Source organism: Cetorhinus maximus, chromosome 1 (assembly GCF_964194155.1).
Source record: "Cetorhinus maximus chromosome 1, sCetMax3.hap1.1, whole genome shotgun sequence".
In the NCBI taxonomy this organism is placed as follows: domain Eukaryota; kingdom Metazoa; phylum Chordata; class Chondrichthyes; order Lamniformes; family Cetorhinidae; genus Cetorhinus; species Cetorhinus maximus.
The window spans coordinates 234,120,029-234,137,364 of NC_135879.1; the positions used below are offsets into that span (position 1 = coordinate 234,120,029).

The 17,336-nt window shown below is 47.5% G+C and overlaps 1 protein-coding gene across 3 annotated transcripts in view; it reads left to right on the top strand.

The window, feature by feature from the left end:
- Window positions 1-17,336, top strand: part of dnaaf9 (dynein axonemal assembly factor 9) — a 253,896-nt gene that overhangs the window by 177,502 nt on the left and 59,058 nt on the right. For all 3 annotated transcript variants that reach the window (XM_078554544.1, XM_078554554.1, XM_078554564.1), the window contains 2 exons: window positions 259-360; window positions 859-973. In XM_078554544.1, the coding sequence (XP_078410670.1) occupies window positions 259-360; window positions 859-973 (217 nt within the window). The remainder of the gene's footprint in view (window positions 1-258; window positions 361-858; window positions 974-17,336) is intronic.

Here is a 17,336-nt window from a genome sequence, read left to right on the forward strand (position 1 = left end):
TGAGTATTCCCAGCATTTGCTGTTCAGATTTCCAGCATCTTGAGCATTCTGCTTTTTTGTATAAGATGTATTAACTTAGCCTTGAATTTTAAGTTTCAGTGAAATAAAGTATGGCTTTAAAACTACCTAATGCAGTTCATTAATATTGAAGTAAACATTCTTCTTGAGCATTAATGTTTGAAATTCAATATAGTTAAATTGCATTTATAACATTGCACACATTGACTTATTTTGGTATTGCTCCCTGTTCTCCATCAGACACTTGAACCTGGAAAAGCTCTTTGAGGTCCAGTCTATACCTCGAGATGAACAATGGGACCGTTTAAAAAGAGTCAGTGCTAACCTACCAGATTTTGACATGTAAGTGTTTCTTTTGTTATTACTATATGAAATCCTAACCATTGAATGATATATTCCACCCACTCCTCTACCTTTTGATTAATGCTTCAGTTGCCTTTGACTCACATTCTGGCCTAAATGTTTCTGCTTCATGTTATCCTTCCATTAAATCCCAACTCTTGGATGAGGAATGCCTACATCTGCAGCATTTTTAAGCTAAGCTAAGAAACTTCCATCTGATGCCTCTTTGGAGAACTAGTAAATAGTAGGGGAGCCCCAATATTAGTGAAAAATAGCACAAAAATACTTGTTCAAATTCTGTTACAAAGATGTTTTCAGTACTGAAGTTTGACTAACATTAAAACTTGAAGTTTACAGCAAGTATTTCTGAACTAATTTGTGTATTATCTGTAAAGATTTATATCTTAATTATGTGTGATAGCCAGATTCTTATCTCAGCTTTAGACACAATGATTGGACAAATAATGGAAACTGGATCTGTCTCTAAATTGATTACAGGTTTTTACAGCATTTTGCTGTGAGTAGTGTGAGCCATGAACCAGTGAGAAGATGTGATCTGTCCATACTACAGCAGCCTAAGCTATCCTCCTCCATCAGTGAACACCAGAACAAGGTAATGAAGCACGTTCTTTGCCTTTCAAGACCAATGCTTAAAATGTTATATACTTTTTCTTTATTAGCAATTGCGAAATTGTGGATGGAATTATTGAGTGAATGTAGTTACTTAGAAGCTCAGCTAGTACCATCAGGACACCATAAAAATAGTGATCAGCCAAAGTGTTGGTACTTGGGTTAATCAGCACTTTATTAGTTGCCTTTCCACTCATTTTAATCTCTTAGTGTAGGTCAACATAATTTTTATCCAATTACACATTGGTATTAATATACCACAGCTTATTAATCACATTTAACATATCTTTCGGTGTACAAGAATACTATTCTAATAGGAGTAGAACTATATCTTCTGTGCCTAAGAGTTAATATATTTCGTTTTCATGATGTATACAGAAGATGCAAAAAGCAGAAACCGCAGGTTCTAGAAATCTGGAATAGAAACACAAAATGCTGGAAATACGCAGCAGGTCAGGCAGCATCTGTGGGAGAGAAATGGGCCGTAACCTCTGACTAGCGTCAAAGTGCTGGCCCGCAGAAATTAGAAGAAATAATACCTACTTACCTGGTCTTGAAAATTATGTTGTCACTTCCGTTCGTCAGAGATGTTTGGGGCCTGCATCGAAAGACTCCTTGCAGGCCCCAGTGAAGTGTAGCTTCAGCGTATTCAAGGAGGCCACGGCCCCTTTTTTTAATGACACTTGCTGCCGTAAAGCAGGTAAGTTTAAAGGGCCAGGGAAATTGATGGGCCTGGGGAAGGTAAATGTCTAAGGAAAGTGCATGAGATTTGGGGATTGGGGGTGTCTGGGGGGGTGGTGGTGGTCGGTCGGATGGCCGGGGAGGGTGGGAGCCCTGGGGAGGGTGTTGGGGCAGGGGGGTTTGGTGACAGGGGGAGGCATGGGGTTGGCCTGGGGGCATGGGGTCCGAGGTCAGCGGGGGTGTTAGTTGGGGGGGGCGGGGGGTCCGAGGTTGAAGGTCCAGGGGAGAACGGAGGGGGGGGTCCAAGGTCTGGGGGATCGTGGGAGGTGTCCGAGATCGGGGGGTGGAGGTTGGTCGGAGGTCTGGATGGTCAAGGGGTGGGGCGGGGATCGTAATGGTGGTTGGGGGGTGTGTCTGAGGTCCAGGGTGCTCGGAGTGGGGGGCGCGGCGGGTGGGTGTGAGGATGTCGGAGGTGGGTTGGGGGGGTGTCGGAGGTCAGGGGTCTGGGTGGGTTGAGCCTGTGGGGTGGGGGGGTTATCAAGGGTGTCGGGGAGTCCCATGGGGTCGGTCTGGGTCTTTACAATAGTTACTCAGAAGTTAGAAGAGGTTTTAATTCTTCTAACTTTTTCTGGGTAACCATTGGCATAACCCCGGCAGAACCATGCAAAGTTTGCGATTTAAACCGCATTTTCGGATGGTTCCCAGCGCAGCACAATTGTCAAGAGGAAACGTGCACTTGTGGGAAATTGCCGTGCAAACCTTAACCTGGGAATTTCCCAGAGCGATTTCCCCAGCGCATCTTTGGGGTACCCCCCAAATCCGACGCTGGGGAGCGCAGAAGTTACAGGCCAATGTTTCAGGTCAAGGACCTTTCATTAGAATCATGAGCTGACTCGTATTATAAGTTGTAACTGACATATTTACAGAAAATCATAGAATCAGCAGATGGATTAATATTTTAGAGGCTCTTGCTTCTCTAATACAGTGACTGATTCATGGGCAATACTGTCTTTACATTAGGACAACTTTGCTACAGAAGTCAGCTTTTGGGAAATATAGGTTGAAATCCTTTTGAAATATTCCTGAGCACATCCTCTCCATGAGATTGACCTCTTGCTCCCTCAAACCTATTCCCACTAAACTGCTGACCATCCAACTTTACCTTCTGGTCCTCATGTTAGTCGATACTGTTAATGGTGTTCTCTCTTCAGATCTTGTCCCTTTCTCTTTTAAATCTGCCCCCTCTCCTCAAAAACAAACCCTTGACTCTACCAACGCCCATCCAGGACCCTCCACCCCTTTCCGTCCCTCTGACCCCCCCATCCCTTCTTCTAACCCCAGCCCTTGCCGTGTATTCACCATACCCTCTGACCTTCCCCTCTCTGATGCTGAATGTTCAGTACCCAGCTAAGGACTGTTTCATACCCTTACGCCCTTACCTCAATGAATTTTGGGCTTGGCACGATACTGAACTCTTCTTCCACCGCCTTCCATGGTCCATGCTCACTTCTTTGGGCAGGAGTCTTCCCCATGTTCAACGGATCCTTTCACCCGGCTCCAGTATTCTCCCTCCACCTGACCCCTTTCTTCTGGCCTCTTACCCGCTCTTGACCTTTTCATTGAGAACTGTCGGTGTGACATCAGCTGTCTCAATTTCTCCTCGATTGCTCCTCTCACCCACCCTAACTTGTCTCCTTCTGAACTTGCTGCACTCCATTCTCTTAGGTCCAACCCTGACTTTGTTATCAAACCGGCCAACGAGGGCGGTGCTGTTGTTGTCTGGTGCACTGACCTCTACCTCGCAGAGGCTGAGCGCCAACTCTCAGACACTTTTTCCCACCTCCTCCTGGACCATGACCCCACCACCAAACATCAAGCCATTGTTCTCAGGACTGTCACTGACTTCATCTCCTCTGGAGATCTTCCCTCCATTGCTTCCAGCATCATAGTCTCCCAACACCAGTCAGCACGCTTCTACCTCCTTCCCAAAATCTACAAACTGGACTGTCTCGGTAGACCGATTGTGTCAGCCTGTTCCTGTCTCACGGAACTCATTTCTTCCTATCTTGACTCCATTCTCTCGCCCCTTGTTCAGTCTCTTTCCACCTCTTTCCATTCCTCTGCCCTATGTCATATCAGCAATTTCCAGTTCCCTGGCCCTAACCTCCTCCTTTTCACCATTTATGTCCAATCCCCCTACACCTCCATCCCCCACCAGGATGGTCTGAGGGCTCTCCGCTTCTTTCTTGAACAGAAGCCTGGACAGTCCCCATCCACCACCATTCTCCTCTGTCTGGCTGAATTTGTTCTCTCACTGAACTATTTCTCCTTAAATTTGTCTCACTTCCTCCAAATAAAAGGTGTGGCAAGGGCATCCGCATGGGCCCCAGTTATGCCTGTCTCTTTATGGGGAATGTTGAATATTCCTTGTTCCAGTCCTACTCCCACAACTTTTTTTTCGGTACATCAAAGACTGTTTTGGTGCTGCTTCATGCTCTCGCCTGGACCTAGAAAAATTTTTCAATTTTGCTTCCAATGTCCACCCCTCTATCACTTTCACATGATCCATCTCCGATACTTCCCTTCCCTTCCTTGACACCTGTCTCCATTTCTGGTGCTGGACAGTCCACCAATATTCATTACAAGCCTACCGACTCCCACAGCTACCTCGACTACAGCTCCTCACACCCTGCTTCCTGTAAGAACATAAAAACATAAGAAATAGGAGCTGTAGTCGGCCCCTCAAGTCTGACCTGCCGTTCAATAATATCATAGCTGATCTGCCCCAGGCCTCAACTCCTCTTTTATGCCAGCTCCCTCCATAGCTCCATCCCATTCTGTCATTTCCTTTGCCTCCATCGCATCTGTTCTGATGATGCCACTTTCCAAAATGGCGCTTCTGACATGTCTTCCTTCTTCCTAAACCGAGGTTTCCCACCCATTGGGGCCCTCAACTGTGTCGGACCCATCTCCCACACCTCTACCCTCATACTTCCCCCCACCCCTCCCAGAACCATGATAGGGTCCCCTTTGTCCTCCCTTTTCACCCTACCAGCCTCCACATTCAAAGGATTATCCTCCGCCATTTCCGCCAAGCCCAGCATGATGCCACCATCAAACACATCTTCCCCTCACCCCCTCTGTCAACATTCCGTAGGGACCGTTCCCTCTGGGACACCCTGGTCCACTCCTGCTTCACCCCCAACACCTGATCCACTTCCCATGGCACCTTCTCATGCAACCACAGAATGTGCAACACCTGCCCCTTTACCTCCTGCCCCATCACTGTTCAAGGGCCCAAACACTCCTTCAATTTGGCCTACTGCATTCACTGCTCCCAATGCGGTCTCCTCTACATTGGGGAGACCAAACGCAGACTGGGTGACTGCTTTGCGGAACACCTTTGGTCTGTCTGCAAGCATGACCCAGACCTTTCTGTTGATTGCCATTTCAACACACCATCCTGCTCTCATGCCCACATGTCAATCCTTGGTCTGCTGCAATGTTCCAGTGAAGTCCAAGGCAAACTGGAAGATCAGCACCTCATCTTCAGATTAGGCACTTCACAGCCTTCTGGACTTAACATTGAGTTCAACAGCTTCAGACTGTGAACTCTCTCTTCTATCTTCACCCTTTTTTAATCCCTTTTTCCAAATTCATTTTTATTTTTTATCCACTTATTTTTATTTTTATTTATTCATTGTTTCATCTCCTTTTTCTTATCCCGTTTTCTAACCTTTTTTTTTCCCACCACCGCCCCTCCCCCCCAACCCATTCCCAAAAGGGCCATCTGTTACTTGTTCCATGTTGTTCTTTCCCAGAGTGCTCACCCTTGTTCTGCTATTATCACATTCTGCTTTCTTATTTTTATGCCACTATCAGCACCATTTTTTTTTTAGCCCTTACACTACCGTTAACACCCCCTTTGTCCCATGTAGCTCAAGACATTTTGTCAATCTTTCCTTTGCCCCCACCTATTGCTGGCCTTCTATCCAGCTTCACCTGCTCAGCCCAGCTTAAACAGTATAAATTTCATCACGTTTCTACCACTCATTAGCTCTGAAGAAAGGTCATACGGACTCAAAACATTAACTCTTGTTTCTCTCTCCTCAGATGCTGTCAGACCTACTGAGTTTTTCCAGCATTTTCTGTTTCTGTTTGATTTCCAGCATCTGCAGTATTTTGCTTTTTACTTGATTCTATCAACCTTGCTAACTACCATCCAACCTGCATTTCCTTTCCAAAGTCCTTAAATGTGATATCCCCTCCCAAATCTATTCCCATTATTTCCAGAACTGTATGCTTGAATCCATTCAGATTTCTGCCCTGACCCTGACTAAAGTGGCTCTTATCAAAGTCATAAGTGACATGCTATGTGACTGTGATAAAGGACAGCTTTCCCTCCTCATCCTTCTTGACTTGTCTGCATCCTTTTCCACAGTTGAGTACACCATCCTCCGATAACTCTCCACTGTCATCCAGCTGGGTGGGACACTCTCATATGGTTCTATTATTATCTAATTAATTGTAGCCAGAGTATCACTTGCAATGGCTTCTCTTCCTGCTCCTGCCCCATTACCTCTGGTGTCTCCCAGGGATCGATCCTTGGCCCACTTCTATTTTTCATCTATGCTGCCCCTCAGCGACATTATTCAAAAGCACAGCATTAATTTTCACATATACAGCTCTACCTCTTCACCACCTTCCTTGAGTCCACCATTGTCTCTAAATTATCAGACTGCTTATCCGACACCCAGTAGGCATGTTGAATGAGCCGAAATTTCTTTCAGTAGAATGTTGGGAAGACTCAAACCATTGTTTTCAGCCCCTGCTCCGAACACCATTTGCTAGCTTCCCTGGCACAGTTTGAGACTAAACCAGGATGTCCGTAACCTTAATGTTATATATGACCTAAAGGTGAGAGTCCAACCTTATATTTCACCAAATGTGAAACCTCATATTTCTATCTCCAAAACATCACCCCTGCTTCAGCCCATCTGCTGAAACCTTTACAGTTTAAAACAGCGAGAGAACTGGGATTTTTACAGTTTAAGTCAGCAAGAGGAGAGGCAGGATTTTCACAGTGTGGAACAGCAAGAAGAGAGCCGGGATTTTCAGTGTGAAACAGCGAGAGGAGAGCCAAGATTTTCAGTTTAAGACAGCAAGAGGAGAGCCGGGATTTTCACAGTTTAAAACAGCAAGAGGTGGTTGGGAGTTTGTTTAAAATCCTTCCATGGCCTTGCCTCTCCCTGTCTCTGTAATTCCCTCCAGCCCCACAACCCTATATATGAGAGATATATGTGTCCCCTAATTCTGGCCTCTTGTTCATTTCCAACTTAAGGCACCACCATTGGTGGCAATACCTTCGGTTGCCTAGGCCCTAAGCTCTAGAGTACCCCCCTTACACTTCCCTGTCTCTCTACCTCGCGTTCCTCCTTTAAAACACTTGTTAAAATTGCCTCTTCAATCAAGCTTTAGGTCATCTGACTTAATGGGTGGTATTTTACGCTCTCGATCTTGGTGAGTTTGGAGACGGGGAGGGCATTTAATTGGGAGGGATGGTGAGGGGGTGACCCTGATTAACTTGGTGGCAGGAAGGCCCTTGGACGGCCGTCCCATACCACCACCAATTGAAGTCCTTAAGTGCAAACTTGTGTGGATTGCATGTGGCCTCCCAGAGAGAGGTTCCTTGTTCAAAAACATTCAGTACCTGATCGAAGGACCCAGCATCTGGAAGGGTTTAGGGAGGGGGGAAACAGGGACGGCCATGAGAGCCTCCCTCTGCCCTTGCTGCCGAACTCCCTAGAACTTCTTCCCCCACGCAAAACTCTGCCACCATTATGCGATTCTGGGTCTCCATGAGTTTCATTTGGGCAGCATGTTTCTGCCATTAAATAGAGCTGCTGGCCTCTGAATTGTCAGCGGCTCTCTGAGGACGTGACTTCACACCTCGAGGATCTTAATCCCATCGAAGGCTTGCCAGCAAATGGCTCTTATTTTGGCAGGCCTTCCCAAAGGATACAATGGAGGTCTCTTGGCAGCTGTCCAGCCAGCAGCCGAGAAGCTTGTCGCCTCCATAAAATTCTCCCCAGTATCTTCTTTTGTGCCTCAGAGCTCCTGTGAAGTGCCTTGGGACGTTTTATTACTTCAGAGCTGCTATATATAATGTAAGTTGTTTTGGATCTATTAAAATGACGATTCTATTGAGCTCACATTTTTTGAGGGTGACAAACACATTGGAAAACAAAAGGCTAAACCTTTAGTTTAGCTTGTATGAATGTTTTTGAAGTTGTGAAATTCAAGATATACTGATCTCGACCTGACCTGAGAAGTTAATCTTTCAGACATGTTTCACTAACATTAACATTGGGCGAAATCGTTTCAGGTTCGCACTAAGTGCGGCAGCAGGCAGGTAAAACGATGTTTTACCTGCTGACTGCAGTGGCGGCTTTTCACACCATAACGTCCCAAATTCACCACATTAATTATGCATTCCTGAGAAACACAGCGTTTCAATGGTGGGCTCTCATTCGCCCACCACGCCATCACCTCACTACTTCATCAAGCCGAGTGCCATATTTAAAGTACAGCCGTGTGCACACATCTCAGTGCTTCCAGCCCACTACTGCTGCATGGAAGACATGGCCCCAAAAGGCAAAATGACTGCAGCCCCCAGGTTTAGTGATGCGTCCCTTGAGCACCTTTCGGATGAAGTGGAGGCTCGCCGTGATGTCCTGTACCCCCACCCTGGCCGCAGGATGGGCAGCAACATCACCAACCCGGCTTGGGAGCCTGTGGTAGCGGTGGTCAGCGCCAATGTCCTGCAAAAGAGGACAGACACCCAGTGCCGCAGGAGGTTGAACGATGATCTCTGTTCCACCAGGGTAAGTCACTCTTCTCATCACTCTCGGCTCACACACTCACAAACATATCACACATCCACAGGGCACTCATTCACTGCCAGTTCAAGGGACAACACCATTCACTGTCTCTCACCCACCTTCATTGTCCTTATCCTGTCCATGGGACCACTCTTCACCCACACAGGCCAGGCATACTTATCACCTGGCTTGGCAGGCATCTCTATTCATGCAGGACAAGCTGGCTCACGACAACAGGACAAGGTCACATACCAGTGGAGGAATACCTGAAATCAAGGTCCTCAAGGACTTTGAAAACAGACCTATCCATCTGGCTGGCGAGGTCCTGGACCGTTCCTGTGTTGACAGTGAGGTCGGCGGTGCTCTACCAAGTGAGGATCCAGCAGTGCAACATCCATCAGACAAGCCTGCTGTGAGTGACGTATCCTCTTTCACAGGCCAGTGCCATGCAATAATTATCTCTCCTTGCTTTCGCAGGCACACCTGCCAAGCAGCCGATGGAGCCTATGACCCAGGGCCTCCAATCAAGCCTCAAATAAGTCTCTGAAGAGGAATCCGAAGGCACCCTCCTTGAAGTCCCATCACAGCATTCGCCCACACCCTCCACCAGCGCAGAGGCACACGCCTCGATGGGACCTAGATTTAGAGTAACCTCGAGATCACAACCTGATGAGTACATCGCACAGCCTGATCCACAGCAGGCGGCTGCTGGGACTTCCAAAGTCCCTGGCACTCAGTGGACTGCTGGAGGCCAGAAATTTGCTGAGTCCGAGTCAGATGCCAAGCCTCTGGTCTCGGTCATGTCACAGTTGCTGGAGCTGCAAAGGCAAGCTCGGGAACACCAGAAAGGGATGTCCGCTGCACTCCTCAGATTGCAAGGCACAATGGTGGACTCTGTCTGCCTTCAGGTTGCAGTGATAGTGCCAGCGCACCAAGGTTAACACTGGTAGGATGGCGGTCCAAAACGTCGCTCCTGCACAGTTGGCCTCCAACAGTGTGTTCACGAGAGGGGTGCGGGGCAGCCCAATCTCACTCTAGCTACCCCCTCTCCTCAAGGAGTCAGCCAGGGGCCCTTAGGCACCCATAGGGAGGAGGATCAGCAGGTGTACCCCCTGGGGCCATCCATCCAGGTGACTCTGGAAGTTTCTGACCCATCCGAATCCTCTCTTCCTGTGACCTCAGCAGCTCCAATTCCACAGACCGAGGAGGGTGCCATTGCCACAAGGCAGGACCCTGAAAGCAGGCTGGGGCCCACCAGGTCTCAGCCCTCCAGAGGATGCCCGCATGGTCATCACAGACAATTAAGTCAGCAAGCTGGCTCCACCTCTGCTGTGGATGTCCAGGGAGCAGCAAGATGTAGCGGCAGGGTTAGGAAGGTTAAGTTGTAACTCTTTCGAGTTATCAACAGTCACAGATTGTAACTCTTTCGAGTACATTCACAGTTCTTGGTTTCTGGGAGTGGGACATGAACCTACAACCTTCTGATTCAAAGGCGAGGGTGCTATGAACTGAGCCACAGCTGACACCTCAAGGTTAAGTTGTAACTCTTTCGAGTTATCAACAGTCACGGATTGTAACTCTTTCGAGTACATTCACAGTTCTTGGTTTCCGGGAGTGGGACATGAACCCACAACCTTCTGATTCAAAGGCGAGGGTGCTATGAACTGAGCCACAGCTGACACCTCAAGGTTAAGTTGTAGTTGCACAGCCTGTGCAGGGGTGTTAATCGCTTGTACATAATGTTCACTGTTGTCAATAAACTCCCAAAAATGTCTCCCTGTCTATGGCTCCTTGCTCTGATGTGCAGTGTTCATGTCACTCAGATGTGAAACCTTTCTGCACAGGATAAAGGCAGGTGTCTCAGTCCAGAGCCTCGTTCCTGTGCTTTGTGCTGCCTTCAGACCAAAGTGATGGTCTGGCTTTACACTCCCTGGACACATTACTGGTGCCTGCATCTCGATGATGCTGCTAGAATGTCGTGGACAGGCATCACGGAGTTCCGTCATTTTTTCTGTGTGCCCACAGCACCTTAAAGGTGGAGCTGGCCCCCATCTTTTCAGCATCTGTCACCAGTGATGCTGTGCTCCTTGAAGGGCTCAGGTGCTGAAGGCAGACAAAGGATAAGATGCTTCTAAAGTTTCATGGCTGCATCTGTACGATATGACCCTGATCACAGAGTGGAAACGAGCTGCCCTCAGCCAGACAGGAGTCAGACATTCTCAGAGGCTATGTGAAGACCTATGGAGTGTCCTCACTGCATGCCATCGTCGTCATCATCTTCCACAAATCTAGGGCCTCCCGAGAGCGCCTGCCTCAACTGGCCAGTGCAAGGACCTCAATCGTTGTCATTGTTGCCTTCGAGGACCTCCTCAGCCTCATCACCACTGATGTCCTCATTGGAGGAGACCTCCAGCTCCCACATCTCCTCCTCAGCCAGCTCGTCTGCCCGTTGGCAGCGCCAGGTTGTAACGGTTGCAGCAGGTGACGACAATGATGACATTCTCTGTTGGCTAAATGGCAGGGCTCCACCAGACTAGTCCAGGCACCAGAACCTCATTTTCAGCATCCTGATGGTTTGCTCCACCAAGCTGCGAGTTGCAGCATGAGCCTCGTTATACCTTCACTCTGCTGCAGTCTGAGGCCGCCGTGCAGGTGTCGTCAGCCATGTCCTCTGCGGGTAGCCCTTGTCCCCAAGGAGACATCCCTGCAGACATAGAGTCATAGAGGTCTACAGCACAGAAATAGGCCCTTTGGCCCATCGAGTCTGCGCTGGTCAAACAAGTACCTAACTATTCTAATCCCATTTTCCAGCACTAGGCCCATAGCCTTGTATGCCATGGCCTCTGTGGACTCTGGAAGATGTCAGGGATTTGTGACCAACTGAGAATGTAGGAGCCATGCACAGTCCCTGGAGAACGAACGCAGACCTGCAGGATGCGTTTGTGGTGGTTGCACATTCAGCGAATGGAATCCCTTGCAGTTAACATAGTTGACCGTGTGTTGCGATGGAGATCTGAGTGCCACCTGAGTGCAGCCGATGGCACCCTGCGCCTGTGGGAATCCTGAGATCTGGACTAATCCAATCACTCTTGGCTGCTGGTCTTCCTGATCCTGGATGAATTGCACAAAGTTGTGTGCCCTTGCGAAGGTGGCATCCGTGACCTCATGGATACATTTGTGAGTGGGGTCTTGTGATATCCCAAAGAGGCCACCTGTGGAGCCTTGAAAGGAGCCATTGATGTAGAAATTGAGCGCCGCTGTCACTTCATGGCCCCTGGCAGTGGATGCCCTCCATGTCCACGTGGCGCAAAATCCTGCAGCAGCTGGCAGACGTGACCGACCAGTTCCCTAGCCATGTGCAGTCTTTGGAGACACTGGTTGTCGGTCATCTGCAGGAATGAAAGGCGGTGTCTATAGACTCTTGATCTAGCTAGGCACCACCCAGCGACAGCTCTCTGTAGCTGTTCAGCGGTGTGTGAGGGAGCCCCAGTGGTCCCTCTCCAGAGGGCACTGCTCCTCCCTCTGTGCAGCCAGGCACCTCAGTCGCTCTCCTCTCTCATCTTCACTCTCTGTATGCCAGGAGGCAGACAGCTAGTTCACCAGGCTCCATGATCCTGATGTACTCCTGCAGAATGAGAGAGAGATGCGTGGTTTAGCATATGTGTACTAAGAACCTCTCTTGGTTAGGTCTGTGAGCACCTCCAGCAGTGACTGCTCCATGGCCAGCTTTAGCAAGGAGATTGTACAATGTGCCCAGTTGTCCAATTGTTCTGCAGTCCATTCAAAACGCTTATGAATTTGCAGTCTGTGCCCGAGGGGTGAAAAGCTCTGGAGCACTTGTTGGCACTTTGATGCTTTGTGTTGCTTGAGTGGGCAGATAAGCTAGAGGCCTGACTCCAATCATATCAATGTGGCTGTCTCTGAACTGTCTCAGCTGCAGAGCAATGGCCACTTGATAGAAGGTGCCCTAATACGTGGCCACTTGCCTGACCCACACCACCCCCACTCCCCCACCACCCAGCACATGCTTCAACTGCAGGGCAGCCTATGTGTCCCCCTCCTCCAACGTGCCTCAACCAAGTCCAACAGGCATCCCTCGCAAGCGCTCCGCAACTTTTTTTGCCCTCCCTTCAAAGTGCTGCCCGCCAAGTGCACGCCTTTTCTATGCTGTTGTGAAACATGTCAGCGTACAATCACGCCGACGTGGGCGGACGATCCAGCAGGGGGTGATGAGTCCAGTGGGCTAGCCTTATAATGAGATGCTGATGTTATTACAATGAGCTTCCCGATGTCCAATGGCAGAAAATAGGGCCCACCATCGACGGGCTGAGCAGATGATCACAAACTGGTTTCACAATGTTGTCAAACTAATTTTTGGTCTTCTCGCCATATTGTCTGCTCAAGCTACAGAGTATGCCTGACGCCAGCAGGCACAGACAATTCCGCCCATTGTTATCATTGGAGGATGGTAAAAATACAGGCATGTTCACAACTCTTGAGTGAAAGTTATTGAATCAGATAACTTCAATTTACATCTCTTGCAATTTTGACTGGTGTTCCAGAAATTACATTCCTGTTATGCTTAGGCCAATTAGCTTATAGTGACTAAAAAGTCATGTTCTGTTTTTATTGTTTGGGATTGCTGCATTTTAAGTTATTTAGGGAATCCATTCTCTCATTTTTTCCATGAATCAGTGGCATTGGCTGATGTCAATAATTCTTTCCTGGGTTAGATTTTTAGTTTTGTTTTAATTATCTTCCTTCACAAAAATTTTGTGTGGTTCCATCTTAAACATCCATTTCAGCATGTCACGCAGGGCTGTAAACTTAATGTTGTTGGGACAGAGCTCGATATTGTAGCGAATGAATCTCTGAAGGTTCATGACCAGTATTGTAAACCTATTGCAAAAACTATTAGAGATCTAAGATGTATTGCCAGGTTGATTAAATACTTTCTTCCAATGTTTGTGGGACCTGGCTCGGGACAATTTAAAATCAATTCAAGGAAGAAAACAAAGACTGAATTGAAACAATGAGTAAGTGAATGCACATGGTGATAAATTTCTTATAGCCAAGGAGACGACCAGAAGTTGATCTTTATTCAGTTTGAGATTTATTCACAAAGTGAGACATTACAAATATATAGCTGCTAACTCAACAACTCGCTACTGGTGTCAATAAGTTCACTTTCTACTGTTTTTGAGTATGTCCATAAAAAATAAACTAATTAACAAATTAACTAATAAACAAGTTAGCCCCTTTAAAGGGGCGCTAAGTCCTCTCTATATGTGCACAAATAATTGTCCAATGAATGCCCCACGCTTAACCTTAATTTATACAATTAACATATGGTTAATTTTTTCTTATTGGGCTACCATTTCCCTTCACAGCGCTTTGTAGAATGGGACAGGATTTTATAGGGGAGGTACTGTACTGGTTTGTCACTGGACTAGTAGTCCAAAGATTAATGCTCTGGGACCTGGGTTTGAATCCCACCAGGGAGATGGTGGAATTTGATTTCAATAACTACCTGGAATTAAAAGTCTAATGATGACAATGAAACCACTGTTGATTGTTGTAAAAACCCATCTGGTTCACTAATGTCCTTTAGGGAAGGAAATCTGAAACCTACATGTGACTCTAGACCCAAAGCAATGTGGTTGACTCTTAAATGCCCTCTGAAATGGCCTAGCAAGCCAGTAAGGAAAGAAACTGGACAGACCAACCTTGTCGACCGTGCAAAGCCCTCCTTAATAACATCTGTGGGCTTATGCCAAAATTGGGAGAGCTGTCTCACAGACCAGTCAAGCAACAGCCTGACATAGTCATACTCACGAAATCATACCTTACAGATCCCACTGTCACCATCCCTGGGTATGCCCTGTCTCACCGGCAGGACAGACCCAGCAGAGGTGGCAGTACAGTGGTATACAGTCGGGAAGGAGTTGCCCTGGGAGTCTTCAACATCGACTCCAGACCCCACGAAGTTTCATGGCATCAGATCAAACAAGGAAACCTCCTGCTGATTACCATGTACTCTTCCCCCCTCAGCTGAGGAATCAGTACTCCTCCATGTGGGCGCAGAATGTACTATGTGTGGGGGACTTCAATATCCATCACCAAGAGTAGGCTCGGTAGCACCACTACTAACCAAGCTGGCTGAGTTCTGAAGGACATAACTGCTGGACTGGGTCTCTGACAGGGAACCAACAAGAGGGAAAACATACTTGACCTCATCCTTAACAACCTGCCTGCCGCAGATGCATCTGTTCCTGGCAGTATCAGTAGGAGTGACCACCACACAGTCCTTGTGTAGACAAAGTCCTATCTTCACTTTGAGGATACCCTCCACCATGTTGTGTGGCACTACCACTGTGCTAAATGGGATGTACAGATCTAACAACTCAAGACTGAGATCCATGAGGCCCTATGGTCCATCAGTAGCAGCAGAATTGTACTCAACCACAATCTGTTACCTCATGGCCCGCATATCCTTCACTCTACCATTACCAAGCCAGGGGTTCAAACCTGGTTCAATGAAGAGTGCAGGAGGACATGCCAGGAGCAGCACCAGGCATACCTAAAAATGAGTTGTTAATTAGTGAAGCTACAACATAGGACTACTTGCAGGCCAAGCAGCATAAACAGTAAGCGATATACAGAACTAAGCAATTCCAAAGCCAACTGATCCGATCTAAGCTCTGCATTCCTGGTACATCCAGTTGCGAATGGTGGTGGACAGCTGAACAACTCACTGGAGGAGGAAGCTCCACAAATATCTCCATCCTCAATGATGGGGGATCCCCGTACATCAGTGCAAAAGATAAAGCTGAAGCATTTGCAGCGATCTTCAGTCAGAATTGCTGAGTGGATGATCCATCTCAGCCTCTTCCGGAGGTCCCCAGCATCACAGTTACCACCCTTGAGTCAATTCGATTCACTCCACCTGATATCAGGAAACGGCTGAAGGCACTGGACGCTGCAAAGGCTATGGGCCCTGACAACATTCGGGCAATAGTACTTAAGACTTGTGATCCAGAACTTTCTGCGCCCCTGGACAAGCTGTTCCGGTGCAGCTATAACACTGGCATCTACCCGGCAATGTGGAAAATTGCCCAGGTATGTCCTGTACACAAAAAGCAGGCTGATTACAGCCCAATAGGCCTATTCTTGACCATTAGTAAAGTGATGGAAGGTGTCATCAATAATGCTATCAAGCTGCACTTGCTTATCAATAACTTGCTCACTGATGCTCAGTTTGGGTTCCATCAATGTCACCCTGCTCCTGACCTCATTACAGCCTTGGTTCCAACATGGAGAAAGAGCTGAACTCCAGAGGTACAGTGAGAGTGACTATCCTTGACATCAAGGCAGCATTTGACTGAGTATAATATCAGGGATCCCTAGCAAAACTGTAGTCAATGGGAATCATGGGGAAAACTCTCCGCTAGTTGGAGCCATACCTAGCACAAAGGAAGATGGTTGTGATTGTTGGAGGTCAATCATCTCAGTTCCAGGGCACCACTGCTGCAGTTCCTTAGGGCAGTGTCCTCGGCCAAACCATCATCAGCTGCTTCATCAGTGACCTTCCATCATAAGGTCAGAAATGGAGATGTTTGCTGCTGATTGCACAATGTCTAGCACCATTTGTGACTCCTCAGATACTGAAGCAGTCCATGTCTAAATGTAACAAGACCTGGAAAATATTCAGGCTTGGGTTGACAAGTGGCAAGTAACGTTTGTGTCACACAGGTGCCAGGCAATGACCATCTCCAACAAGAGAGAATCCAGCCATTGCTCCTTGACATTCAATGGCCTTACCATTGCTGAATCCACCATTATGAACATCTTGTGGGTTACCATTGACCAGAAACTGAACTGGACTAGCCATATAAATACAGTGGCTACAAGAGCACGCCAGAGGCTAGGAATCCTGCGGCGAGTAACTCACCTCCTGACCACCCCCACCCCCACCAAAGCCTCTCTACCATCTACAAGGCACAAGTCAGGAGTGTGATGGAATACTCTCCACCTGCTTGCACGAGTGCAGCTCCAACAACACTTGACACAATCGAGGACAAGGAGGCCCACTTGATTGGCACCCCATCCACAAACTCCCTCCACCACTGACGCACAGTGGGCAGCAGTGTTTACCATCTACAAGATGCAGTGCGGGAACTCACCAAGGCTGCTTAGACAGCACCTTCCAAATTCACACCCACTACCATTTAGAAGAACAAGGGCAGCAGCCACATGGGAATACCATTGCCTGGAAGTTCGCCTCCAAGTCACTCACCATCCTGATTTGGAAATATATCGCTGTTCCTTCACTGTCACTGGGTCAAAATCCTTCAACTCCCTCCCTAACAGCACTATGGGTGCATGTGGTTCAAGAAAGCAGACCACCACCACCTTCTTGAGGGCAATTAGAGATGGGCAATAAATGCTGGTCTAGCCAGCAACATCCACGCCCCATGAATGAAAAAAAAACAGAGAAAGTATCATTCTTATCTATGGTTACACAAAATAAAACTGCCACCTTCCTTTTCCCTTTTCGTGTCGAGCTACAACTGGCAAAGGCTAAATAGGTTGGTAAAATGTGTCTAATCCACTGCATTGCATCACATTGTTAAGTAATTCAACTACCATAGAAGCAAACGACCTTACTGGAATGTAAAAATTGTCAAATATTTTGTAGTAGATTCCTTTTCTATAAATGTTTAGTTTTGCATTGATTCTGCAAACTATTACTTAATTTTCAATATTGAAATTGCCAATACCTGC